The 26,721-nt window shown below is 49.2% G+C and overlaps 9 protein-coding genes across 9 annotated transcripts; 6 read left to right on the forward strand and 3 right to left on the reverse strand.

Moving 5' to 3' along the window:
* Positions 1 to 762: 762 nt before the first annotated feature.
* Positions 763 to 5,481, forward strand: M430DRAFT_33500 (hypothetical protein). The gene is made up of 3 exons (XM_024866378.1): positions 763 to 1,744; positions 1,812 to 4,863; positions 4,913 to 5,481. The coding sequence occupies exons 1-3, from the start codon at positions 1,064 to 1,066 to the stop codon at positions 5,014 to 5,016; spliced, it is 3,837 nt and encodes a 1,278-aa protein (XP_024722800.1). The 5' UTR covers positions 763 to 1,063; the 3' UTR covers positions 5,017 to 5,481.
* A 51-nt stretch (positions 5,482 to 5,532) lies between these two features.
* Positions 5,533 to 6,409, reverse strand: M430DRAFT_64477 (hypothetical protein). Its single transcript, XM_024869110.1, has 2 exons — positions 6,149 to 6,409; positions 5,533 to 6,050 (listed from the first exon to the last, which is right to left on the reverse strand). The coding sequence occupies exons 1-2, from the start codon at positions 6,332 to 6,334 to the stop codon at positions 5,853 to 5,855; spliced, it is 384 nt and encodes a 127-aa protein (XP_024722801.1). The 5' UTR covers positions 6,335 to 6,409; the 3' UTR covers positions 5,533 to 5,852.
* A 702-nt stretch (positions 6,410 to 7,111) lies between these two features.
* On the forward strand, positions 7,112 to 8,698 carry M430DRAFT_33503 (hypothetical protein). Its single transcript, XM_024866379.1, has 2 exons — positions 7,112 to 7,252; positions 7,306 to 8,698. Exons 1-2 carry the CDS (start codon positions 7,141 to 7,143, stop codon positions 8,649 to 8,651), a joined length of 1,458 nt encoding a protein of 485 aa, XP_024722802.1. The 5' UTR covers positions 7,112 to 7,140; the 3' UTR covers positions 8,652 to 8,698.
* A 911-nt stretch (positions 8,699 to 9,609) lies between these two features.
* On the forward strand, positions 9,610 to 10,084 carry M430DRAFT_33504 (hypothetical protein). Its single transcript, XM_024866380.1, has 2 exons — positions 9,610 to 9,775; positions 9,834 to 10,084. The coding sequence occupies exon 2, from the start codon at positions 9,859 to 9,861 to the stop codon at positions 10,075 to 10,077; it is 219 nt and encodes a 72-aa protein (XP_024722803.1). The 5' UTR covers positions 9,610 to 9,775; positions 9,834 to 9,858; the 3' UTR covers positions 10,078 to 10,084.
* Positions 10,085 to 10,412: 328 nt separating this feature from the next.
* M430DRAFT_97333 (hypothetical protein) lies at positions 10,413 to 12,025 on the forward strand (the record flags this gene model as incomplete). The annotated part of the gene is made up of 2 exons (XM_024870025.1): positions 10,413 to 10,862; positions 10,919 to 12,025. 2 exons carry the CDS (start codon positions 10,413 to 10,415, stop codon positions 12,023 to 12,025), a joined length of 1,557 nt encoding a protein of 518 aa, XP_024722804.1.
* Positions 12,026 to 14,369: 2,344 nt separating this feature from the next.
* Positions 14,370 to 17,889, forward strand: M430DRAFT_16707 (hypothetical protein; the record flags this gene model as incomplete). Its single annotated transcript, XM_024863510.1, has 5 exons — positions 14,370 to 14,465; positions 14,531 to 14,828; positions 14,877 to 15,227; positions 15,346 to 16,037; positions 17,818 to 17,889. 5 exons carry the CDS (start codon positions 14,370 to 14,372, stop codon positions 17,887 to 17,889), a joined length of 1,509 nt encoding a protein of 502 aa, XP_024722805.1.
* A 67-nt stretch (positions 17,890 to 17,956) lies between these two features.
* M430DRAFT_97260 (hypothetical protein) lies at positions 17,957 to 21,206 on the reverse strand (the record flags this gene model as incomplete). Its single annotated transcript, XM_024870019.1, has 3 exons — positions 17,957 to 18,142; positions 18,192 to 20,403; positions 20,449 to 21,206. The coding sequence occupies 3 exons, from the start codon at positions 21,204 to 21,206 to the stop codon at positions 17,957 to 17,959; spliced, it is 3,156 nt and encodes a 1,051-aa protein (XP_024722806.1).
* A 1,187-nt stretch (positions 21,207 to 22,393) lies between these two features.
* On the forward strand, positions 22,394 to 25,427 carry M430DRAFT_16709 (hypothetical protein; the record flags this gene model as incomplete). The annotated part of the gene is made up of 8 exons (XM_024863511.1): positions 22,394 to 22,555; positions 22,638 to 22,956; positions 23,006 to 23,346; positions 23,396 to 23,771; positions 23,904 to 24,375; positions 24,422 to 24,541; positions 24,592 to 24,794; positions 24,841 to 25,427. 8 exons carry the CDS (start codon positions 22,394 to 22,396, stop codon positions 25,425 to 25,427), a joined length of 2,580 nt encoding a protein of 859 aa, XP_024722807.1.
* A 190-nt stretch (positions 25,428 to 25,617) lies between these two features.
* Positions 25,618 to 26,713, reverse strand: M430DRAFT_135010 (hypothetical protein; the record flags this gene model as incomplete). The annotated part of the gene is made up of 1 exon (XM_024862385.1): positions 25,618 to 26,713. The coding sequence occupies one exon, from the start codon at positions 26,708 to 26,710 to the stop codon at positions 25,754 to 25,756; it is 957 nt and encodes a 318-aa protein (XP_024722808.1). The 3' UTR covers positions 25,618 to 25,753.
* Positions 26,714 to 26,721: the final 8 nt, after the last annotated feature.

A 26,721-nucleotide genomic window follows, 5' to 3' on the forward strand; every position in this document is an offset into this window, starting at 1 on the left:
GACGCCTCGGAAAGAGATTAAATATAAGGTCTGAAAGCCGGATAGTAAGATATAAAGGAGAAATACTTTGAATAAATGTAGCATGGTATCAGGTCAAGCCTACTTGATACGACTGGCCAGCTTCAGAGCATTACACATGACTTTGGCTTTACCTCCCCTTTCTTCGATATATGAGCCCATTGTATAAGACGCTCTTGACCAAAAATAACAACAATATCTATACCCATTAATGGTCCACTTCACACTTGAGTATAGCAAAGTGATATGAAAGGGACAGACACGTGCTCTAAGCAGGAGTTGAGGAATTTCAAAACCTTAGGAATTCGATAAACAGAAGAACTTTCTCTGCCAGTAGGACCCATTCAAAAATTGACAAAGTCGTGATCTATTGATAATAGAGCATGTTTGCTGTTCAGCTTTCAACTGTTTCTCGAACGTGAAGTACGCAACGGGAAAACGCTTGCAGGACGCGAATTTTCGTAATACTTTGGCGTTTTCGCTTCTTGTCCTTGAGCACTGTATCTGACCAGCAAAGGCATGATTTATTCGTGCCGGGTTGAGAAATTAATAAAGACGATAAGTTATCTAAAAAGACGAAGAATGAAGGAGAAATGAAATTGGAAATCCAATAATCGACCGCTGTGTGAAACCTGTGGTCCGCTTGGCTCTACCTCGCAGAGCATGCGACCAAAGAGGCTAAGCGCCAACTAAGATCTCGGCCTAAGGACCGAAGCAATTCCCATTCCACGACATCAGTCCCAGATCTCCCATATCCTCTTCCCACAACTCCCCTCATCTATCTCCGGCGAGAGAGCCTCATCGACCAAGAAAGTCTTTCTGCACCATTCTCTCACCTTCTGCGACAACTATTGACTCTCCCACAACCTCGCTCACCCAACAGCGCCGCATCTGGCTTTAGAGCAGTCGCGTGAATCCATCTCTTCGCCTTCGCGCGTGTCTGCCATCGCCCCGCTGCTCTCATGCATGCAGTCGCTCTCTGAATACCATAATAGAGATGATGGTTGGCGGGCGGCGGGTGAGGTAGATCAGTATTTGTCCTACGATGTCGCGCGCGTCCGGGGCGAGCTTTGCGCAGTTTTTTCCGTCTGCCCCTCGAGCTGCCAAGGACAAGGCGAAGGAGCGGGAGAAGTCCAAACCACAGATCTTGGAGTCGACGAGCAGACATCTAGCTGCTGACAGCGCGGTAGTATCTTCGCAGCCTGCTGTTGAGAATGCTGGTTCCACTCGCCCTGCCGGAGAAAGCAATATCACCAGCACGGATTCTACTGCACCCCCAGCAGAGGAAACCGTATCATCCCCTGGCGATATACTGAACGGCGTGGGATCTGCAAGTTCACATTCAAGTACCATATCATCTGTCTTTAGTGCGCCAGTCCAACAACCGAACATGTCAACATCTGGCGGATCTCGGAATGTTAGCAGCCTGACCCCTATGACAACCCTCGACTCCTCTCCACATCATATCGCAAGTCCACAATACAAACCAGGCTCTCAAGCCATCAGTTCGAGTGGCTTTGCATCCACTAAATCCAACCCCCAAAATGACGTCCCCCAAGCGCCATCTGCTGTGGCAGAACAAGCCCCCTCAGAACCGCGAGTCTACGCTCGAGATCCAATGAGAAGTATAAAAGGCACAATATGTACATACGATCCTCTTCTCGACCGAAAATTGGGCTCGAACGAGAAGAAGAAGGCGAAACCGACATATAAGGAGTTTGGCTTGGTACGTATACATAATCTGCTGGGGAGCGTCATCTTGTTTGTGAGAATTTCTGGCTAATGACTTGCAGGAAGATGACGCTCCCCCAGCAGATCCGCGCCTCGCGAAAGGTGGGAGATTGGGCTACATCAATACCGATTTCCACAAGCCGAGGTCACGACTACGCCATGCGCCATACCTGCTTCCAAAGTACCCCTGGGATCCGAAGACATCGTACGGCCCAGGACCGCCCACCCAAGTCGTAGTGACCGGATTCGACCCGCTCTTCAACTTCGCAAATGTGACGGCTTACTTCTCGAGCTTTGGCGCGATCGCGGAGAGCAGCAACAAACTCCATCCTGAGACTGGCAGCTGTCTGGGATTTGGTACTTTCCGATACAGAGACAAGAACGAAAAAGGCGGTGTTTTCGTTTCTGCCATTCAAGCTGCGAGGAGGGCAGTAAGAAACGGAAATGGCTCACGAATTGGCACGCAAAATATCAAAGTCGAATTCGATCCTGATGGCATCAAAAGTAGACGAATGTTGGAGGATGTACTCAAGGAATACAAGCCGCCGCAAGCCCTTCTACAGCCTCCCAAAGCCCCCGTAGCTCCCAAACCCTCCGAAGCCTCCAAGACACCTGGGCCGCCTCCGACAGCACCGAAAGGGCCTGCGGCGTTTTCGCAAAGGCAACCTTTCCGTGCGCCGCCTGTTTCGGCGCCTTTCATTCCAACAAAACCGCGTGTGCTGACCCTTATTGAAGATCAGCCAATTTCGGAGCAGCTGGAGGACGATCCCTATATTTTCGTGTCTAAAGAATCAGTGCCGGTGCTTCCCACGACGATAGTACATATGAAGAAGCGGATGAGGCACTGGGAGTTTGACGATGTTCGTGCTGATCGCTGGGGATATTACATCATATTCCAGAAGTCGGAATCGGGGAGGTCACAACTGGAAAAGTGCTTCAACCTTACGGACCGGACACCATTCTTTACGTACACGTTGGTAATGAAACCGATGCCGTATGGGACCAAGGGTCTCCCCCCTTCGAAGCGTCGTGTCTCCGATGCCACACGCAGACGAAGCCGAAGTCCGACGCGGAGACATATGGAGCAGCGGGATAAGGAAGACGAGGAGGCACGCAGAAGGGAAGAAGAAGCCGACCTTGAAGAGGAGAAGAAAGAACGCGCCAAGAATTTCGATCCAGCGAGGGAGGCTATTGAGGTTATCCGAAGGGACCTGAAAGATCAGCTGCTGAAGAATATCCGCACGAAGATTGCTGCACCTGCTCTGCACAACTATATGGACCCTGCAAACCATGTTGCCAAGAGACGGAAGTTCAATATTGCCGATCCCACAGACCTGAAGATACCTCTGATCCACGAAGATGACGATCGAGAAGATAGTCCAGCGATTGGCACGCCAAATTCTCGTGCAGATAGCTTTGACCGGCGGATCATGGGGCCAGGGCGGCTCAATGTCACCGCACTCCCTCGAATCCGCAAAATCAAAGGTGGAAAGAAAGTTAATGTTGGCTTTAAAGATCCCTTTGCTCGAGCTCGACCAGAAGTTCGGAAGGCCTTCGTTCGTCCCCTGCATCACCGCCTCCTCCACAGTGACGATGAGGATTCAGATGATGAGACGGAGGATCACTCCAGAGGTCGCGATACTGAAGAGCCAGAATCACGTCCGCGCAGCAGGATGAGTACTGACGATGAAGCTTCCGACGATGAACCAGAAGTACTGAGCCGAAGAGATCAGCTGAAGGAGGAGACCACGTCGATGGATGCTCGTGATGAGGATTCGATGAGTGAAGCCAACTTTGTGGCTGGAGAGCCAGTTGTGCCGACAAAGAAGCGAAAGCTTGATCTGCAGGTGGAAGCTTCTCTGAAGCGTCAGAAGAAGACGGATGAAGAGCTCTTTGGTGTTGATGCTGATCTCATCGAACGTGAATTCCCTCTGTCGGCATCTACAGAGGACACTGTAATGCACGATATTGACGGTATCATGAAGACGGAAAGCGATGCTGAGGCTGCTGTGACCGCTCAAGGGAAGAAGAAGAGTGTTCCGAAGACTAAAAAGAAGAAGTCCAAGAAACAGCTCTTCGCAGAGCGGGAGGCTCTCAAACGGGAGCAGGAGGGCATCTACATGGAAGAGGCTCTCCGGCAACCTTCTGTTGAAGTGGAGGATGAAGAGGAGTACATCACCGAAACTGCTCCCCTGCAAAGCTCAGTGGAATGGGGCATGGCGGGAGAGTCTCCTCGCCCAACCGTAGCTGATGATTTCCTCAACCTTCTTGATCTGGATGGTCTTCAGAACCTAGTCAAGGATGACGGGGATGCGTTGGCTGCGGCACAAGGATTCGAGACCGAACCGGCGGCTCATGTTCGTGATTCTGCAACCTTTAGCTGGAAACAGAAGGACGTGAAAGCACTCAACCGCAATGGCTACAGAGGGCTTGTTACCAGCGAGACTACTATCGAGGGTTATTATGTTCCGAACGAGTCCGGTTCTGCGCGAACTGAAGGATTTAAGAAGATTCTTAACTCTGAAAAGTCCTTGTATTTGCCTCATCGTATCAAGGTCCAGAAAGCACGAGAAGAGCGGGAGGCTCAAGCCAAGAAAGCAGGGAAGGATCTTGTGGCTGAAGCAGCAGAAGCTGCCAAGATTGCTGCTGAGAAGTTACTCGCCAAAGGAAACTCCCGAGCGAATCGTGTCAACAATCGTCGATTCGTGGCTGATCTCAATAACCAGAAGAAGGATCTTGGTGGTGATGCTGAAGTTCTTCGATTCAACCAACTGAAGAAGCGGAAGAAGCCTGTCAAATTCGCCCGATCTGCAATTCACAATTGGGGCTTGTACGCCATGGAGAATATTCCAATGAACGACATGATCATCGAATACGTCGGCGAGAAAGTTCGACAACAAGTCGCTGACCTTCGAGAGAATCGTTATCTCAAGAGTGGCATTGGAAGTAGTTATCTGTTCAGGATTGACGAGAATACGGTCATTGACGCCACAAAGAAGGGAGGCATCGCCAGGTTCATCAATCACAGCTGCATGCCAAACTGCACGGCAAAGATCATCACCGTAGAGAAGAGCAAAAGAATTGTCATCTATGCGCTGCGGGACATCGCCCAGAGTAAGTTTTAGCGACCCATATCGCCATTACGTGTGCTAACCCTTGACAGATGAGGAACTTACGTACGACTACAAATTCGAGCGTGAGATCGGCAGTACAGACCGTATCCCCTGTCTCTGCGGTACCGCAGCCTGTAAAGGATTTCTCAACTAATACCCTTTGTATTCCTTCGTCATTGCATCGTCCGGCCGTTTGTTTCGGAAGGGGGCAGCAGATGCAAATAAAAGCAAATTCATTTCTCGCAAGGAGTTTACGTGACCCGGACATTTTCAAACACTGCATACAAGAATCGGGTGGGCTGGCAGGCTGGCTTGGGCAGGTAAAGCCCAAAAATGTACTCTTTTCAACCGAGTCATTTGCAGGGCGTTCTTTTAATTTTTCTGTGCGGTTTATATGGGCTGATTGATAATAAAAGGCGCCATGAATCTGACATGGCGATTGATGTGGGGCAGGGAAAGGAGGTGCGATAAGGAGATTCAGAGAATAAGGCGTGGGCCACTTGTATGAATAGATATAGTGCTTGACCAGCTGATGAGCTGGGTGCGGCAGGTAGTAAGCCTGGATCTGGGCAAAATAGAGTTGTGCAGATCAAGACCAACTTTGGAAAATATCCTGATGCGATTGTGTGTTTATTCTCGTGGCTGTTCATCTTCGTCTAGCCTTCGTCGTCTTCTGAGCTGTGCAAAGTATGGAGGATCCTATATTGCCACAGTGGCTATGACTGCATGCATGCATGTACGTCTCTGGCAAACCCTCAGATGCCAGGACTCTGACTGAAATTCGTGTTCCTTTCTCTTTTCCACTCTCTTGCATGCCTCCATAGATAAGTAAGTATATACGCACGACCCATCCCATCAACCCAATCCCAAACTCCATTAATCACGTACAACAGCAGGGTATCTTCCACCTCCCCCACATACCTCGACATCTCTTTCCTCTCCACCAACTCAATCTCTCTATACCAATCGAAAGCAAAGCGTCCCTCCCTCTCAAACCAAATGATTCGGCAGCAAAAAGTTCGCAATCCCCTCCTTGACCCGATACTCATGGCTGCAGTTCGCACACACCAGACTGCCCTCGCTGATCTGCGTCTCCAGGAGAAGCGTGTGCAGCTCCTGCATCATCTTAGGGTCGTTTTCGAGCTGCTCTGGCGTTGGTGGAGTCGGGGGAAGAGTCGGGAAGCCTAGCTTTGGGGGAGCGTTAGGTCATTTCGTTTGGTTTGTTTTTTTCGAGAGGGAAGTGATAAATAAGGGAAGAGGGGAAAGGGAGAGGAGACAAAACAAACCTCAGACGCAGTAATAATCAACGCGTTCCAGTCAATGCGCGGCAGAATATTAAACAGCAGCTTCGGATTTGCCTCGAGCGTGTCCGACACAAGCTCGCAGTCCTTGGGGTGCAGCGGGAAGGCCGCCGACGTGGATTTGCACGCCTTGACGGCGCAGGTCAGGAAGTTGAGCGTCAACACCTTCATGCTTGCTCGAGCCCTTGTGCGCGTTGGGAGCTGTGGGTTTTTGGGGGTAGATGGGCGAGAGGCCTGAATAACGCGTTGATAGTGATGTATGGAGAGGGAAACTTTTTTTCTGAGGGGGTGGGGTTGAGGCTAAGATTAGATTAGATTAGATCTGGGTCACGTGGATTGGGAGGCTACGGGGATGGGGGTTGAAGAAGTTTCTATTTTTTTTTTATAGAACAATAGCTTTCTGGTGGTCTTTACAATGAGTTTTAACGCTATCAAATAGGCTCTTTACTTGTATTGGGAATGACATCAAAGTTAATGCATGGGCTTGAAAATTTATGCAGCCGTTTCGTCTTTCCAAGTCACTGTAGGTGAGTGGGTACTAGGAAGGGATCTGTTGCTGTTCCGCTGCTTCTTTTGCCTTGTCTGCTATAGGCTGCTCTTATTATGTGTACGAAGCTGGATGTTTGATATCGATATGTGTGGGTATCGACTTTTGAATATAGCAGGGTACAAAGTACTCTGCAAAAGGATTGATAAATGCCACATATTCACTTCTTGCCAAGTGAAGAAATTATTTGCTAGATTGGCCTATTCTCCCAGTACTTTTGAATCAGAATTACTAGTTATTATGGAGACTTAACTCCGATATAGAGAGAATTCACAGTGATAAGGCTGAAAACACTAGCCTCGGTCAGCCTTGCACATGTGGTTACAAATGCCGCCCGTAAACTTTTTTTTCCCATGCAAACCTCTCTTCCTCGATTTTGAAAAAGCCTTCAGCAGCATATTCAACCACAAACCTCACACGAACATTCACGATGGACGACCAAACTCCCCAGAATGGGACCCGCCAGGTCCATGTTCATTTCTCTACAAATTTCCCAGACATTGAGCTTCCGGAAGGGAAGCGCCAGCTCCTCGTCCCCACCGGTCAGTAACCTACCCCGATCAACGCCTGAATTCAAGCTAATATTGGTATACAGATGTCCGACGATACCAATTATCGCAGATCCTTAACTCGGAGTCTATGCTCGATACCCCGGCGCCAATCCCCTTTGACTTCTTGATCAACGGCACGTTCCTGCGAACAACTCTAGACGAGTATCTCACAGCAAATGGGTTATCCAGCGAGACGACCCTGAACCTCCAATATGTCCGAAGTTTGATACCACCTCTCTACGAAGCTTCATTCGAACATGATGACTGGGTTAGCTGTGTGGATGTGCTATCAAAAAGTTCTCCAGCAGGATCGTGGGGTAATGGCGGGGTAATACCCGGGCAAGAGCGCATATTATCAGGTTCATATGATGGATTATTACGCGTCTGGAACAAGTCAGCTCAAGCAATTGCAACTTCACCTTCGGCCAGCGCAGGAGGACACACCGCAAGCATCAAGGCCGCGAAGTTTATCTCTCCCACCCAGATCGCCTCAGCAGGAATGGACCGTACAATCCGAGTCTGGAAATACACAGAGGCAGAGGACCACTTCTCTGCACAGCTGAAACCCACCCTCGAGCTCTACGGCCATAAAGGCTACATCCATTCTATCGATGTACACGGTCCGTCAAACCGTATTCTCACCGCCTCCCAAGACGACAAAATCGGTATCTGGACATCAGTTGCCTCTTCCGCACCAGAAGCACCCTCAACACTCCTCCCCTCCGCTCTCACTTCCAAGCGCCGCAAGCTCTCCACTTCGACATCTACACCTCAACGCGGCCCTCTGTCCCTGATCAGCGCACACACGGCTCCCGTCCAAGCCGTGATTTTCAACCCCCTCGACCCCACCGTTGCTTACTCCTGCGGTCAGGACCACACCGTGCGGACCTTTGACCTGACAACCTCCCGAAACGTCGATACGCGAACCACATCGCATCCTCTGTTCTCCCTTTCCGCCTTACCCGGAATCTCCTCGCAACTCCTCGCAGCAGGCACCACTGCTCGACATATCACGTTATTGGACCCGCGAGTCTCGGCGCAGACGACGCAGGTCATGACCCTCAGAGGACACACAAACCTCGTATCCTCGATCGCCCCCGACCCATCAAGCAATTACGGCTTAATATCCGGGAGCTACGACGGCACCTGTCGCATCTGGGATCTGCGCAGTACACGGCACGGGACGAAAGAGGAGGGCAGCGGTATCGTAGGCGAATCTGTCTATGTTATTGACCGGGAAGTGGCCAAGGACAAGAAGCCGGTGGGCGGCGAGGGAGTCAAGGTGTTCAGCGTCAACTGGGATGTGGATCTGGGTATTGTGAGCGCTGGGGAAGACAAGAGGGTCCAGATTAATCGGGGAAGGGGGGTTACTAGACCGGAGGGCGTGTGAATGTCCTGGTAGTTAGTTTGAGAGAATTGATACCCGATCCTGACGACCTGGGATTCTTGTGTGAATATGTGAATTTGCTTTCTCTGCTGGGTTGAGACCGGGCCATGGGAGGATGATGGAGCGGGAACACCTGCAGTCTTTTGAAGCTGGTTTATGGGTAAGGCTGATGATGAATGTAGTGCTGACGCGTTTAGCACCGTACATAAGGGTGGCTTAAGTTTACATTCAAAGGGATCTACCTATATCCCTAACCATCTTCTTTTTAGACATTCTGTTTTAGGACAACTAAATCTCCAAGACAGTTATGCGTCGGTTCTTATCCTACCTCAACTTAACATATTTAATACATTTTGTAAAATCTGATACCTATGTTCTTCCGCACCAGACTTCCGCCGAAGGGCTGAGCCGCCGAGCCGTTGCGAACCGAACCAATAACTCTATCTTAACTTGATAATAAATCAACATCTCTGCTCCACAGCCTCGAGTCGCCATACAACACTACATCTCGACTCTCGATAAAGCCATCCACACTTGAAATCCTACTCCGCACTCCCTACGGACTCTAGAGGCCCCGCAGGGCCGAGTACCGCATGAGTATAAATAGTACACCCACAAGCGCTTGCAAGAATGGTGATTTTATTCCGCTGAATGATGCCAGCCTATCATTCTAATAGTATATGTTGGATGCTCCGTACCCAATGCCGCTAGGCAGCCACTGCCTCCCCGGTCAAATCTGCATAGAGTGGATGCTTCAGCGCTTGCTGAACCATATAATTGGCAGGTTTCTGCGTTAGGGAGGGTCAAGTGGTGGAACTCCAACCACAGGACTTCAGTATGATGCATGATAGACCAATCTCTGCAAGAGATACTTTCAACTGTGACTTGCATATCCGCAACCGCCCCAGCCCCGCTTTGCTTCCCGTAAGTCTTGACGAGTATGAGCAACCAACTCCTCAGGTGTTGCTTGCCTCTCAGTGCGCCTCGACTGCCATCACGATAAGCCTGCTTTCCACCTTGCTACTAGACCTGCTCAACGAACTTTGACTCCTCGGATCAAGCTCAGAAACTTTCCGGTGCTTATCCAAAGCTCCGTCAGATCTCACCAGTCTCTTGCTGACTGCGCGGTATGGCTGTTCTACTTTTACCAGCCCTTGGCCAAGTCAACAGACTAATAGATTCCAGCTCTGTCGCGGTGACGCTTGCATACATGGATAGCACCTCGGAAGACAACGCAAGAATCACCAATGCCTTAACGGACCAGAAAACGATCCAACAGCTATCGAGCACCGGCTATGCGGCCAAGGAAAAGAGGGCAGAGCTGAAGAGGATAGCGGCCGCAAAAAAGGAGAAAGCTGAAGCAGCAGGAAAGACGGCAGCAGATACGCAAGGAAAGACGGGAGAAACGAGTGGTGATAGAGCATCATAGGTAGCGGCTCCTGAGCCTTGTCACGCATTCTGATTTGTCTCTGCAATTGAGGAGGAAATCTCTCCGCGTTCACAACAGAGCTTCCTTTCCCCACGTAAGGACATAGGCATCATTGAACAGATCAATGTTTGGTTTTGCGAGTATCAATCATCAACACGATTTGATTTAACAAAAGCAAAGCATTCCTCCATTAAGGACCTCCCTGTAGTTCGACGAATCATGATTTGCGCTCCGGCGAGAGAGCTTGATGACTCAGCATATTTACTGCCAGCCTCGTTCCTGACTTGTCGTCTTCCACGTCGCCTTGCACCTCCAACACGACGTTGGAACATGCAATGGAGACCACTCTGCCACTGATCAAAGGAAAGATTACGCTACAGGAGGCCTTGGAAGAAGACAACGATATTCTTCAAGAACTGTCCCTCCCGAAGAAGCGCTTCGACTTCTGGCTCTACCTCTTCAAACACCGCTCTGAGATAACCGAGATCGTCTCCCGCCATTTGGGCATTCCAAAAGCCAGCTTCAGGGTTGGAGAGGTCGAAGAATGGATTCATGGCAGCTTCAATGCCTGCATACCCATCTATATCACGGACAGGAGCTGGAATCTGCCCCAACGAGCCATCATTAGATTCCCCCTCCCATATAAGGTCGGGGAGACCTTCCAACCGGGGAATGTCGATGAGAAGCTGCGCTGTGAAGCTGCCACCTATCTATGGCTACAGAGAAACTGTCCTGCTATTCCTACGCCTAAGCTTTTAGGCTTTGGCTTTCCAGGAACGCAATCCGTACATGGTTCCCACCCCAGAAGAGGTGTCTCACTTGCTGACTGAGGATTGCACAGTTTACAGCGCTTGAAAACGAACGCTTCTACAACCGAATACTGTGGTATTTCCGCCGTGCCACATTATGGATATCTGGAGACACACTCTCTCCCTACTTTGCTCACCCTCGCCAGCATCTCCTCGATGTTGGATATCTAGTCATAGAACATGTGAGCGAAGGCAAGATGCTCTCCGAGTCGTGGGACGAACACCGCCATGACCCAAATCGAAGAATGAACCTCTTTCGGGATCTGTCAAGGATAATGCTCTCTCTTGCGAAGCTTCCCCTCCCACGGATCGGTTCATGGACGATAGACAACCGCGGGATCCTCTCCCTGACCAACCGCCCCCTGACTTTCCTCCTCCACCAACTCGAAAACAATCAAATCCCAACCGACATACCGCGGGATCTGACCTATACCTCGGTCGAGCCATACCTTCTTGACCTTATTGCATGCCAAGATAACCGTCTCCGACACCAACCTAACGCCATCCACGACAAGGCTGACGGCGAGGACCAGCTCGCAGCTTTGACAGCCATGCGAGCCCTCCTCCCCAAATTCACAGACCGAAATCTTCGTCACGGCCCTTTCATCACTACCCTGACTGACTTCCACCAGAGTAACATCTTTGTTGACGAGAATTGGCACATCACGTGCCTTATTGATCTCGAGTGGTCCTGCATACGGCCCATCGAGATGCTCAGCCCCCCGTCCTGGATTTCCAACCGACACATCGACGGAATAATCGACACGCACCTGGCAGACTACACAGCGGCGCACCGTGAATTCATGAATGCATTTGAGCATGAGGAGCGCGCTCTCCACAGCTCCGACTCCTACACGCGGATCCTCTGGAAGGGCTGGAATACGGGCCGGTTTTGGTACGCGCAGGCCCTGGATTGTCCGAGTGCGTTGTATGCCCTCTTCCTGTGCCATATCCAGCCCAGGTTTGATGAAGGTGATACGGATCAGTTCAGTAGGGTGGTGATGCCGTACTGGGATTTGGACGCTGAGGTGTTCATCGAGCGAAAAGTGGAAGAACAGAGGCTGTATCATGATCGTGTGAGGGAGATGTTCGGAACTGCTTCTTTGAAAGGGGGAGATGGCAAGGGAGAGGGTAGATAGATAGATATCGGTGTCTTTTCTTTTCTCTCCCCTTTTGAGATCAGTTGCGGGTTATGTCGTGCGTGAAAAAGGGATTTCTGGAAGAGATAGGATTCACAATTTTGGGTTTTGGGTATTATGAAATAAGGAATGGCGGGCCTAAACAAAGAAACAAAAGAAAGCTGATAATATCGAAGTGCTCGAGTTTAGTTAGCTATCTATGTTCTCATGTCGAATTTCTAATATAATGATTATTGAAAAGTTGAAAACCATACTCGAAGGAGAATCTTGGAGAACCTACTGAAAGAAACGGGAAAAATGGAAAAAAAAAACAAGAATTGCGGCAGGGTCAGATATTAAAAAGGCCAGGATACGTTACCCTTAACACGCCTGGAACCCAAGCAACAGAGCTATTCACGCTGCCGCGATATGCTTTTGCTTATCCCGAGTGATAGACTTTGTTTGGGTTTGTAGGGGGGGGGATGGAAAAAAAAGGGGGGCGCTAGCGCCAATTTCAAAGACTCATTTTCTTGGTGTCTTTTAAGTACTGTTTATTATGGAGTTAGTATACGTGGGAAAATCTCTTGATTTCATATGAATATTAAGAGGCTGACTGACTTTGTAGTTAGAGGGTGTTTTGGATACACGGCATTATGAATACCTTAAGAGCTGTTTGTTTGATGTAAGGTATGTGAGAAGTGTCACCGTAATTCGATTTCCTGATCTTAAGTCACGCTACCGTTATCCCTCCCTAGTCTCTGACTTAACACCTCCCCTTTTTCTCACACAGGGAAAGAGGAAAACCCAACAGTCTTAACCCCTAGCTGGTACCTCACACTTCACCAACCACATCTCCGGTACGTCCCTGCCCGCCTCAAGCATCGCCATCATGACCTTCGCCATGAACGTCCAAACCTCATTCAACAGTTGATCATACCCATGCTCCACATCTATCTTGGTGATGTCGCGAAACCTGGTCCTCGCCAGCGTCGCCGGCAACATCTTGGGAAAGAAGACTTCAGAATCTGCGTTCAAGAGTAGGGTCTTGAGGCCCAGGAAATGATTCACAAGCATGGGGGTTGCTCCTTGTCTGTCGATGCTATCCTCCGCAATATGATATACTGAGAGCACGAGGGTCTGAACGTGGACGAAGCAGTCGAGGAAGGGGCTGCGAAAGAATTCTTCCGTGTCGAGCGCTATGTCGATGATGTCCAGGACGAGAGTATCGTTGGTGCTGTGCATGTAGGTTTTATGGGCGCGGGTCGTTTCGATGCAGGTCTGGTAGGTGGAGAGGACGACTTGTCGTGTGAAGTGGGAGACGCTTAGGAGGGCCGGGGCGGAGGGGAAGCTGCAAAACCAGATATTGTTGGGTCGGATGGGTGAGCCATAGGTATATTTCCTGTAGTAGAAGGTTACGAATACGTTGCGGGGCTCGGAGAGGGCAAGGCGGAGGATCTTGATCTGGAGCTCCGGGGGAAGATTGTTGAAGACTAGGAACTCGGTGAGAGTGTTGACTTGCGGCTCGAGCGTGCCATTCGCAGCGTCCGTGGCAGGATTCTGAACGAGTGCAAGTTCTGGGCTTTGCAAGTCTTCCGTGGTTGACTCAAGTGATTCCTCAACCTCTGTATAGTCAGAATAAGGCTCTGGGTTCTCGGCAGACTGGATGCCTTCGTTGACAGCTTCTGCTGTGGAATCTTGATGGGGGCTCTGATCTTCATGGTCTGACCTCCTAGGTTCGAGGTGCAGTTTTGCAATCGAGTCTGTATGGTTAGAACAAAGCTCTACTCACAAATTAGGAGATATTACCAGCGATGGATTTTGATACGACATTATGTGAATGCTCAGCCTGGGCTAGATCACGACGTTTAATATCGCTCTCAACAGCAGCTTTCACAACGGCCAAAATATGCTCCTGTGCCTATTAGCGTTCCGTTTTCCACTTTCTGACTGTTCTACGTACCGAGGGAAATGGCTCGAGATAGAGAGCTCGAGTAGGATCGTGGCGCCACATCCTATCAAGTGTGAGATGATCCGGTTAGTAAAAAAGGGCAAGAAGAACGGGGAGCAAAAATATTGAAGGGGACTCAAGATTTATATGCAAAACCTAGTATTGGAATAGGCGAGTGAGTTGTGATATTCTGCGAGTAAACGAAAACAAGAAGCCGAGATTCACGCGACTCATTGCTTTCTCCTCATTCACTGTCTTTCTCGCGCAGCTGTGGGTAGCCACTTCGCTTTTGCCAGGGTATCTCTCTTTATTCATGCGACAAGAGATCTCTCTACCAAATCATCTTCTCTGCCGCAGGCAGAATCCTCCTCCTCGATCTACCAGCAGCTCAGCACAACACCAAAACAACAAAGCGAGATGGCTGCAAAAAAGAGACGAAGCTGTCCACCAAAGTGTCGATTTTGCAGACAGAAGAAGTGTTCTCTTGCCGCTGGCCAGAATAAAGGAACAAAGGTAAGAAGTCTTTATCTTGAGGTGCAAATTCCCAGAAGAGACCCAAAAAGCTGATGACCAGTCAGAAGTACATGATGACTACATTCAATGAAACATCACCATCAGACATGGCTACAAAGGCAGCTTCGACCTTTGCGGACAGATCAAAGGCTGTCTTACCATCAGGCTTCAAGGGGCCAGTCGGAGGACGCTTGGACAGAGCTTTTGACCGTTCAAGAAACGGGTACAAAGATTTGGAGCACTTCCAAGGTGAAGTATTCCTTAAGACACCCGGGGACAATTTAGACGTGCTTTACTCTAGTGATACTGTCGATGATGTCTTCTATCATTCTTCAGTTGGTCTTCTCTTCCTCGTGACTGAGAGTAAGTCAATTCTATCCACTCTGGAATCTGCTGACAATAGATAACCAGAACCAAATACCGGATTCAAGCATAAACATCAAGATATCAACGGTATTGACCTTCCAGAAATGTGTACTAGTCTCGTGTGCTATCAAAAGGAGGAGGCTGATAAACTCTTCACCTTCTATAAAGAACAAGATGATGGCTATAACACCGCCCATTTCGAACATAAGGTGACAAAAGGACAGGAGAAGCGATACAAGCAGATGCAAAATTTTGCTGATACTTTATTCTTGCTCTATGAACATCGTGAAAGGATGCTGAAGACGACTGCCTTAGAATTCGGGAAAGCATGCCGACACGATCTGACTTTGTTTGCTGTCTTTCAGAACTTCCCATTAGAAGTGAAGCACAAGATCTGTAAGTATATTGAAAGAAAACCTTCCCAAGCAGGAATCTATCAGGGCAAAACCTTGGTTGGAGAAGACCTTGTCTCCGTATCAGAGTCAATCAATATAGCTAATTTCTCAACTCCTAGGGAAATTGGTGTTGCCGGGTCCACGTTATGTCCTTACCCACCCCTTCTTTGTCGACACGGGCAAGACAAAAGTGCGCATTGCGTGTCACAATGAGATCCCTGCTCCGTATCACGTATGCAGATCTTCCCGAACTTTCATGCAGGAGACCAAGACAACCATCGAACTTTTCGACAGTTATGGCCCTACTGGGATTTACTTCGACAACAGCCAAGATACCCTTGTCCTCTTGAACCTTGTATTTCTCCGCTCAACAAAGAATCTGCCCGAGCTGAAGAAGATTGCGGAGCCATTCTTGAAGATCAAGAAGCTTGCGATCCGTTGGCAATCTGTTGGCTGGGCAGCTGATCATATTACCTGGATGCCGTCCGTTTTCCCAGCTGTTGAGACTTTGACTCTTCTGAGTACTCCAAGTAGTACTGAGATCCCGGTAGTCGCTAAATGGGGGGATTATATCGATGTGAGCCCGCACACTTCGGACTACGTTGCCAAGGCAGATGTTTCACTTAGAAAGACATGGATCCTGGAGGCCTATACAAAATGGGAGAAAGTACACGGTGTACAGCGCGAGTCCAAGGAGCTTGACATCAAGGTCATGGCTCTTTGCCAGAAGGAAAAGCCGCCAAAGATAGAGGAAACGGATTATACTTTCCTTGAAATCCCCAGCCACTGGAGACGCCAGTCGACTGGAATGGTGTAACGAACTGTATTTTCATTTGGAGAGGGATAATCGAGTACCATTGGAGACTTGGAGAACCTTTAGGTAGAAGTTTTCCTTTCTTGGCACTTTCTTGGCACCCTCAGGACACAGATTATTGCAGGAGCTTCCGGCGGTGCTTTTCCTTTATTTTCACGGTTAGCGCACAGAATTTGGAACAGAAAACAGATGATTGGAGGAGCTTTGTGCGTCGTTCTCACTTTGTTTGCACTATCAGAGTAGCATAGCGAGCATGAATGTAATATGTCAAACAACTCATCTCCTGCTTGCATAGTGACTACAGGAACCAAGAGCTGGATGGAAATAGTGCTGCTGTTGTGGATATAGACTCACAGAAGCATGGATCCATAAGGTAAGTACAAAAATGCTTTGACCCAAGGTCTCGGTGCGAGGAGAATACGCACATATCTGTGGCCGTTTTGTTTGAAAGAACGATTATACAAGACGTAGAGTTGTGATAACTTGGTTGGCGGAAAGAGATGTAGTTGTGGTTGAGGGGGGCTGATTACTAATCGCCGCCCTGAATAATCGTAGTCCGGATAGAATATTGGGGCGTGGATGCATCAAATATCAAATCTCATGCCCCTGAGCAGCCTCTCTACCTCTCCCTCCCTTTGGACTGAGCAAATCATAGGATCTTTCTTTCTTTTCTTCTATAGATCTCAGCCACTAAATAAAATGTCTTATTGAAGACCCTTTCTAAGGTGTCACGACTTCCAGCACTGCAGATGAGGCCCATGTGGCCATGCCTCTAACTCAGGGATAACTCACTTTCAAGTTCAAGGTCCATTTCATAACAGCTACCGATTGTCGCTCATCCGTATCTTATACTCAATATACCTTCTAGGAATGTCTATTGTCTTAATCTATAAAAGCAGAGATAGTTCAAGGTTTCTTCTTACCCCAAGACCAGCGGAGACGCGAGGTAGAGAGAATAGAGTGGGAGACAGTAACGCCTCATCTGAAGCTGTTTGAGCCAATGTTAGCTAAGAAATAGAAACGATTCACTTCTTTTTTTGATTGAATTATAATTTTGGGATATTTGGAAATGACAATGAGAATCAAAAATGACAATAGGAGAAAAGATAACGATGAGAATACAAATTGACAACGGGGGAAAAGATGAAAATAACCATAGAAAGATCAAATGGGAGGGAGTTCGAGGTCAGGTGTGATTTCATCTCTCCATTGTTTCCATTCTTCCATGTCTTGATGTTTTCCACCCCTTGAAACAGCGTAGAGCTAATGCGAACACCCCTTGAGCCATCTATTCTGAACCGAACTTCTTCGTCGTCGACTCGTCCTTGCTAAGAGTATTAGAATGATTCCCGAATTCCACCCCAGCTCCGACCTTGAGGGTTGTGACAAGAGGCACTTTCGAAACGTTTAGCCGTCGGAACTGGTGTGCTCATCGTGAAGCCCCTGGGACGCCGGGGAAGGTTCCCTCAATCTTGGGAAATGCGCAGGGTTGTATAATAAATCTACCTACCTTTGCTACGCGGGTGCGCGTGTGTTGACCACCACGACGGTGCTTAGTATCATTATATTCAAGTTAAGTTTATAGATATATATCCATTAAGGGATAGTTGAGGAATATGGTGTGAGAGGTTCCTCAATATTCAGCTGCAGTGAAGCACGATTAGAGTTGGGTTCACCTTGGTAGACCAATTTAAGTAGTGGTTCAATCCAAACGCCAATGATCTAGGATTCAAGCCTCGAAGTAACTGTAATTATTTAGTTCATTTTGCGGATTTAGTGGGATGCCAGTGTGGCAGTTGCGGAATTCACACGCATCAAGGCCAAGAATCTGTGGAATGAACCGCGGTGATTTATTTGAAGAACGTATTCAAAGCGCACTTTGATTTTTACCTCGAGTCTATTCCAATTCTACTGGTCTATTCCTCGGAATCATCAGAATCATCGGAATACTCGGTCATCTCAGCATCCATATCATCGTCATCATCTTCGTCGGATTCTTCGCCCTCGCTTTCGTCTGCTTTGAGACCGTAGTCCTCTTGGAAGTCGGCTAGGGTCTGGACTCGAGTACTGAAACCGGAATCTTGGAACCCCTTTTTCAAGCCCTATGAATCATTAGCATGGTTGCGACATAGCCAGACCGAAAAAACGTACCTCCTCCATAATTGGCGCAGAAGTAACCACAATGTTTGCCTTTCCGGGGGTGAACGCTGGAAGCAACACCTCCTTCATAACAGCCTTGATCTGCTCCCTTCCGACTTGTCTTACCAACCTAAGCATATTAGTATTGTAATCTGCGTCAACTCCGCGAATGACGCTGTTCACGAAGTGGAACTGTCCTGCTGCAGCCATAGTACTCTGCTCATCTGCAAAGCCAACCACTATTCCAGAAATTGCTCCCTCAAGTTCATAATCCTCTATTTCGCGCTCCCCAGAAATGAAGCTCTCAAGTACCTTCTTCCCAGCGACAAATGCACGGTAGGCGTCAGGAGATCTGTAGACGGAGAAATGGATAAAGCCACCTTCGGGGTCACGTCTGAATGATGCACCATACGCGAGGCCTGTTCCTCGAATAGCGGTCCACAGGGGGCCTTCAACCGACTCGAGGACGGATATTGCGACCATGAGAGCGGGGAGGACTGGGTCTGTGTACGAGGTTGGGCCCTTTGTAATGGAAAGAAGGAACGAGGAGTCGATGGTTGGCATGGGGACTATTACTGCACCGTACTGACCTAGGTTCTTGCCGTTACTGTTCAGACGCTGGTATGGTTTGACAATTGGAAGAAGTGGTGCGGACGTTTCAAGCTGGGAGATTAAAGGCTTCCAAGCGGTGACGGGAGTTGGGAGCTTCTCGATATTGGCGATGACAAGGGCGCGCATGTTGTTAAATGCAAAGAGAGATTTGCGTAGAGCCTCAAGGGAGGCAATGACGGTCTTAGGATCTTTCGCAAGGAGTTTCTTGAGACGCTTCATGTATAATGCTTTGACGAGGGTGTTGCGGGCTTTGATGGCTGATTCATCTTCAAGATGTAACATGGTATCCACGGCATACATCATGCTGTTACCATCCCGCTTCTTGTCAGGAATGTCCGCAAGGATCTTGGCTATTCCAGCATTGAGTCTGGTTTCATCGAAGACGCTGTCGAACATCATGGTTCGGATCCAGTTTATCGCTGCGCCGTACTTTTCGGGCTCGACTTGGAATTGGATGGCGATACCTTCACTGTCACCAATTCGTGACCCAGAGTTCATGGAATAGCTGATTGTGTCCTGCTCGAGCGCTGTGACAACTTTCTCGAATTCAACTAGCTTCCCATCCTGCATGATATGAGTGTTGAAGAAGTTGTCTATGAACAACGAGAGTAGTGGTCGATGCTCCGTGGAGACTTGAGAGGTTCCCAAAAGCAATGTTATGTGGACAAAATTGGTAGGAACATGTTCGAATTGCAAGAACAGTGGGAGATCCGCATTCGACTTATCGATGACAGCCTGTATCGCATTTGATGGCGTGCCCAATTTTCTCGCCAATCCAGATCTTGCCGTAGTAGATTCAATGAAATGTATAGACTCGACTCCAGGAACTGGCCACTTCTGGAGGAGCGACTTGGGAATCTCGACATCGTTCTTCGCGATGGCCTCCTTCAGCTTCTCCGCCAATTTTGCTAGCCCTTCTGGTCCTAATTCTTTCCTTCTGGCCGCAAGTCGAGCTTCTTCCTTAGCTTTAGTACTCTCGGCCAGCTCCTTGGATGGCTTGCCAAGGATTGAGATATGTGCTGCATTTATGAACCACTTCTTGAAGAAATCTTTCCAATCCGATTCGGTCCATTTCTCTAGGGTATCAAATTCTTTGATGGTGCCTAGGTCTTTCAGAGTGGAACCATCTCTCTGACCGAATAGGAAGTCATTTATGACTCCATTGGCGTAGTAGCTCCCTGAACTCTCGGCTTGAAACTTCAATTGTCTTCGTTCTCTCCTCAGACAATCCATCAAGTATTCCATGTTGAGAGGGTTGGAGGCAACGTCATTGAGAAGCTCGAATAGGCGATTCTCGACATGGGCAAGTTTCTCAGTAGCCACTCCAGAGGGCTGGAACCAAATAACGGTATTCGGTCTCGAATCCAACCAGTATCCCACGGAACTAGCAAGCTCTTCCTTTTCGACCATGATATTCTCCAAGATAGAAACAGAAGAACCAGCGAGATATGTAAGAAGTACATTGAGCGCTCCAGTGGCAACTGGATCATTGCAATCTGGCCCAAACAAAGCGATGAGGACCTCGCCAGTGGATTCATCTTCTTCCGGGAACTGAACGGTCTCAATTATCGTCTCTTTGATTGCAGGCGGTTGTGGGGATTCTATCCACGGTCTAATGAAAGTCAGAAGAGTTCTTATAAAATGCAAAATAGCCTACCTTTTGAATGGTGCATCTGGGCGAGGGATGTCATCCAGGATCCCGTCTTCGAACTCGTCCAGGATTTGAAGTAAGTGATCTTGATCTACTTCTCCTATGAGAACTAAGCAAAGGTTCTTCGGTTGATACATTTCCTTATGGAATGCGCGTATCCGATCCGCTGTCAGAACGCGGAGTGCGCCCATCAATCCGCCAGTCTCATAGCGGAAGCCAACATTCTCCGGGTACAGCAACTGACGTGCCTTGATGTCCATGATCTCTGCGCCTGTATTCTCAACACCTTGCATTTCCGAATATACTACACCTGCATCATTTCCCTCCCCATCGATATGGTGCACCTCGGTATAACACCCCTCGTCGGTGAGAGTAGGTAAGATCACATGTTCTAAGTAAACAGGTAGTATCTGTGCAAAGCCTTCCCAGCCGGCGGTATCTAGGGTATACGCAGTATGATCTGTCGCAGTCCACGCATTTGTGTTTGAGTATGCTCTAGTTGCAAGCTTGTCGAGAAGTCCCTTGTATTGATAGCTCTTGGATCCCATGAAGACGAGATGCTCAAGAGTGTGCGGCGCTCCAGAATCGTCGAAGATTTCCGTGGCAAGAGCGAAGTAGCCTTGAACCTTGGGTCCTTTTTGATCGACGACTACACAATGCATTCCAGTCCGTTCCGAGACATACTGGGAGATGGATACTGGAGCATAGTCGATCTGGAACTTCTGGATGGTCCGAAAATGGCTCTTCCTCGTTTGGCTAGGCATGATGAGCAGTGAAGATGGTAGATATTGAAAGGTAAAAGTTCGGAGTGAGAGATAATTGGGCCTGCAATTAGTTAGCATGCATCTAAAGGTGAGCTGCAAAGAATTGGGTTTGTATTTTGAGAGGCGCTTTAAATCAACGAGGTGGGGTGTTCGGGCTAAGGCGGGTAAGAAGTTTGTGGCTTCTGTGTCATTTGGATGGTTGTCACAACAGCAAATAATGACAGTGGCATGAGCAAATCCTGCCCAACAACAAGAAGCCTTGGCCCTCTTACTCCTCTGATTGACCCCCATTGGGAAAATGGGAGTATTATCACATCACGTGACCTCGATGCTCACTAATGTACCAGGTACGCTGAATTGCTGATTTCTCATGTAACAAAAGCAGCAGAGGCATACCACTTTGTATATGCCATTTGATAGAGAATAATGGCAAGCAGAGGTAGTGAGGCTATGACAGCATAGGCCCTTTGAGCTGAAAGAAGCCCAGCCATCACCACCAAATTTCCAGCGATGTCGCCCGCATGAAAAGACCCGCAGATGGAAGAAGTCGCAAATGTTGTAGGGTAAAGGTAATACGTAGAGTAGGAGGAGTTCAAAAGAAAAATGCTTTTGCTAATGAAGGGGGGCGTGGCATGTCCATACCTCGAAATTCCAAAAGGCCGCAGATTCCTCAGCCTTGCGCAGTCACCACTCAGGACCCGGAAAGTGGGCAAGGCACGAATCGCTGACGCCACTACTTTGTTGACAAAGGACAAGGGAGATAAAAAGATGGCCTCCTCGTCAACAAGTTGAACAGGACTTCAGGAGAATAATCGTGGATGTCAATAACGTCGAAGGGGAAGAGTCGAGGCGTTATAAGGCATGGAGAGCAAAAAACGCAGCCTCTCGCAGAACAATAGGATGTTGTGGGAGGAATGTGGACTGTGGGGTTCAGACTGTGATTGGCCAACAAGCGCTGTAGCCGCGCTCGCATTTCTGCCGCGACGGAACGGTAATCGCGCGTCATGGCCAGATATATTACTTCTGGGACAATGGCTTCTCAGCCTTGAAATCTAACGACTCCTTGCTTCGAGATTACCTGCGTTAGGCTCATTTGACGAGAATGCATCCATTCCAATGACCATACAGCTAGACATTTGATGCGCCACTCTAACTAGCCCAGTCCGTCAACAGATATTGCTGCCACCATGGTCTCAGAAGACATCCAAGCTCGGATTGGACCAGCCATTGTTGATTACTCCGAAAATGGCGCCTTTCCGGAGGAGGAGACTCTTGCTGCAGCTTCTGTCGGGGATTCTGTCTTGCCAGCGGCTCTGAAGGCATTGAATGATGCGAAACTAGACCTGGAGGTAAGCTGCTTCTCTCATTTCCTATATCTCCCGGCGTGAAAGATACGTTCCCGAAAGCGCTATACTGATCGTTGTTTTGTAGACAGAGATCCGTAACGTCAGCCGAGAAACTATCCCAGATGTCGAATCATGGATGACCAACGCCAGAGCCGTTCAAGAAGACATCGAAAGATCGAGGAGACTGGCAACAGAAATTGTTCGAGAAGCCGAAGCTGATGAGGGCAGACTTGAATATTTGGAGGACCGAAAGGCACACGTGGAATTTTTGGAGAAGGAGCTATTATTTAATCAGCACCTTGGTGAAGCATTACAACGCATACAGCAGGTCAACGACACTCTGGACAGAGCGGAGCGTGTTGCGGGCGAGAAAAATATTTTGGAGGCTCTCGGATTATTGGCAGGTGCGTGTGATTGGGGTTTATAGTCTTATAGGTCACTGATCATTTCCAGAGGCGTGGGAGGTCCTGGACAAAATTCCTGTTGAGAGAACAGCTCGCGCTATTCGGTTGCTTGTTGACCGAAGCTTCGACTTGCGAAGCTTTATCCGCGAGCAGTTGGCGGATATTTGGGCAAACTTAGTTCATTGGGTCAACCATGATACACAAAGTCTTACCATTAGGGAGGTGGTCAATGGTGACGCGACGAATATCGGGGAGGCAATTACCTCATGGAAATCATTTAAAGAACTTGATACAATTGCGAAGCAATTCTGGGAGGATCTGGACGTTCGAATATTAACACCGCGGATTGATATTCGAGCGCGGGCTCCGTCCTCTATCCTGATCCAAGATGTACGTCTCCACGATTGGTAGAGTAACCTCACAACTAACGGCTGTCTAGAACACACTTAGCATCGGACAAGCCCAGGCAGACACCTCAGTAAAATCCTTGTTCCAAGATCTCGAAAACATTGTTCGATTTCTTGTCCAATACCTACCCAACGAATTCGTAAAATCTTTGTCAAGCGTGATGATGCCGATTTTATTCACACGTATAAAAGAACAGTGGCTGGATTCCGCTGTCCCGTCATCGTTGGATGATATGGGCGAGTATCAAAAGACCTTGGTCCAGGTGCACGACTTTGCTGCGATACTCGAATCGCTGGATTGGCCTGCGGCGGACGGCTTTTACGATTGGGTTTCAAATGCACACAGGATTTGGCTCGTCAAGAGGAAAGAGACTACTCTGGATTGGACTCGAAATCAACTAGCACTAGGTAGGACCCCTTTTCCGCCGGGATTTCTTCCCTATTTTGAGTCCTCATCCGCATATTTCTTGCGCCGCATTGCCTCCAAGAGCAATATGTCAAGGCTGATGACTTTCGTTCATTATTGACACGTATTTTTAGGTCTTGGTGCTCCATTGCTTGCGCAGCATTCCGAAAAGAAGATGGTCGCCCGAGATGAAGGCGTAGACATTGCCCAGACTGGAACAGTGGAAGTTTCAGACTGGGATGCCGGTTGGGAGAGTGATGAGAAGGACGAGTCAGAAATCCCTTCTGGAATGAATCGTGCCTCTGTCGAAGAAGAACGTAGGGCATCTGAAACCTACATTCCGCAGCTTAGTTCTATCTCGAGCCCGGCAGACCTTGATGATGATGCAGCCGATGCTTGGGGCTGGGGAGATGATGATATAGCAGACGAGCCTGTCGCAGAACCCAACCCAGCCGAAGAGAAGCAACCTTCGAAAAATGAGGGAACTACTCCCGAGATGCGGGAGGTTACTCTATCCGAACCTTACTGGACGTCTTCCATACCCAAACCGGTGTTCGATACTATCAATGTCATATACCATGACGGCGCAGAACTCACAAAGCCGGAGTGCGTATTCTCCTCCTTTATCTGCCCATTGACTGACTTGTGATAGGAACGAGCAAATACCCGTTGCTCCTGCAGCCGCTGGTCTGTTCAGTCTTCCAACGCAGGTGCTTGCCATGTACCGCTCTATTTCACCATATTACTATTCCCAAGATGCAAGCGGTAACATGTAGGTCTCCCAAGAACCACCCCCGGATCTCCTAGCTGATACGTCAACAGGTACGCCTATAATGATAGCATATGGCTCTGCGATAAGCTGAGAGAGTTCGCTGCATCATGGGAAAGTCGAGAAGACCTAGCACCCCGCGCTCGCGGCCTGGTAAAGTTGAATCCCGATATCGAAAAACTGGCGAGCTTTGGCAAACGAGCATACACGAACGAACTAACATCCCAACGAACTATCATCAATGATTTTCTAGGCGGTACGTATTTCAGACATCTATCTCCTCGTTTAGCTGACAAATCCAGGGGCGCGAAGTTTTCTGGAAGACTCTACAAGAGATGAGCTGGAGCAGGGAATCGAAACAGTCATCCTACATATCCGAAAAACGTCTGAAATGTGGAAAAAGATCCTCTCCTACTCTGCTTGGGCCTCAGCCGTCGGCTCCCTCGTCAACACTGTTGCCAAAAAGATTATTTCCGGTGTCTTCGATCGTGATAATCTTGGAGTCGAGGAAGCCAACCTCGTCGCTGAGCTCATCGTCAAAGTTACCCAACTCGACGATCTCTTCATTCCCGAATCACCGCCCTCCAATGGTTCGGGCGCCAGAAACGGCTCGCGGAAAGGTAGTGTAGACACTACCGGTATGGCCTTGGGGAGTGCTCCTCTGACCGCCAGGTTCGCGGATAAGTGGTGGAAGATGCAGTACCTAGGTGAAGTGCTGCAGAGTAATCTGGCAAACATCAGATTTCTGTGGTTTGAAACGGGCCTCAGCTTGGAGTTTACTAAGGAGGAGGTGATTGATCTGATTCTGTTAAGCTTTGAAAACAATGCACAGGTTAGGGGGCTTATTAAAGAGATCAAAGAAAGTGAGGTCAAGGAGGTCGATGAATAGGAATGAGTTGATCGATGTAATGGATTTGGTAGAGGTAGTGTATAATATCTCCTGATAGGAGATTTTCATGGTGTTCTTGCTATGTCTTCTTTTGTGATTCGGATCAGGTTGTGCGACGATCCATCGGCGCCAGGACAGCGCGGCCTTCAATTTCACCGGATCGCGAAAGTCATATTAGAGATTGAAATGCATTTCAGCTAAGTTGTGAGTTTCTCATATCCATATCATCCCGCAAGATAATGCACCAACTAAGCAACTCTCTCCGTGTCAGGATAGCCTTCCCGATGGTTTCCCATCACAGCCCACCGTCATGCCCATATGCCCATCTAGACAACCTTCGACTTCGCCCCAGTACTACCCTCTTGCATCTTTTTCGCTATCTCTACATACGAGCCCGATCGGAGATCCGTGAGCATATCGATTCCCCTGGGCTGCCACCCCAACTTCTCCACGGCCTTGCGATACGACGGGCGGTTCTCGGTCTGCGCCAGCATCGTAAGCAAGGGGCCCAACTTGGCCGCAGCCTCATCGACGCTGACCGAGCGCACCGGGACCTTGACCACGTCCCCGACCGCTTCCGCCATCTCGCGAGCAGTGATATTGTTCGAAGAATTGCCATTAAAGACATCTCCGGCTTTCCCTCCTTGGGCCGCGAGCAAGAAAAGCGCCGCTGCATCATCGACATGTACTCCAGCCGTGCGCTGAGCGCCGTCCCCGATATACACGGCCTCGCCAGCATCAACCGCCGTCTGCATCCAGAGCACGAGGAAGCCTTTCCCGGCTCGCCCGTACACATACGGCGGTAAGCGGATCGCCATAACGCGCACGCCCTTCTCCTTCCAACTCAAAGCATGCCGTTCCGACTTCGCACGATCGACGACCAAATTCTTCGCCAACGGCGACTCCTCAATCGTCTCTTTGCCCTCGGCATCAGCCTCCACCGCCAGCGTCCCGGACGTGATCACGAGCGGCTTCTGCGTCCCTTGCAGCGGCGACGCTAGCGCGTCCACGGCTGCCCCGTCAATGCGCAGGATCTCTGAGTAGTCCCGCGCCCAGTCGTGGATGTATGCGAGATGCAGCACGGCGTCGGCGCGCGAGCTCTCGCGCTGGAGGATGGCGAGCGTGCTAAGATCGCCCCGGACGGGCGTCGCGCCTAGGGAGCGCAGCAGCGCGTCGCCTGCGTCGTGCCGGGAGAGCCCGCGCACGGTGTGGCCGGCTGCCACGGCTTGTTCGGTTATGACGCGCCCGATGTAGCCGGTGGCGCCGGTGATGAAGAGTTGCATCTTTTGGGGGG

This window comes from Amorphotheca resinae (assembly GCF_003019875.1).
Source record: "Amorphotheca resinae ATCC 22711 unplaced genomic scaffold M430scaffold_3, whole genome shotgun sequence".
NCBI classification, from domain to species: domain Eukaryota; kingdom Fungi; phylum Ascomycota; class Leotiomycetes; order Helotiales; family Amorphothecaceae; genus Amorphotheca; species Amorphotheca resinae.

Coding starts and splice junctions, on each gene's coding strand:
- M430DRAFT_33500 (XM_024866378.1), top strand. CDS start 1,064: ATGTCGCGCGCGTCCGGGGCGAGCTTTGCGCAGTTTTTTCCGTCTGCC. Junction 1,745..1,811: donor CATATAAGGAGTTTGGCTTG/GTACGTATACAT, acceptor AATGACTTGCAG/GAAGATGACGCTCCCCCAGC. Junction 4,864..4,912: donor GCTGCGGGACATCGCCCAGA/GTAAGTTTTAGC, acceptor AACCCTTGACAG/ATGAGGAACTTACGTACGAC.
- M430DRAFT_64477 (XM_024869110.1), bottom strand. CDS start 6,334: ATGAAGGTGTTGACGCTCAACTTCCTGACCTGCGCCGTCAAGGCGTGC. Junction 6,051..6,148: donor TGATTATTACTGCGTCTGAG/GTTTGTTTTGTC, acceptor GCTCCCCCAAAG/CTAGGCTTCCCGACTCTTCC.
- M430DRAFT_33503 (XM_024866379.1), top strand. CDS start 7,141: ATGGACGACCAAACTCCCCAGAATGGGACCCGCCAGGTCCATGTTCAT. Junction 7,253..7,305: donor CCAGCTCCTCGTCCCCACCG/GTCAGTAACCTA, acceptor ATTGGTATACAG/ATGTCCGACGATACCAATTA.
- M430DRAFT_33504 (XM_024866380.1), top strand. CDS start 9,859: ATGGATAGCACCTCGGAAGACAACGCAAGAATCACCAATGCCTTAACG.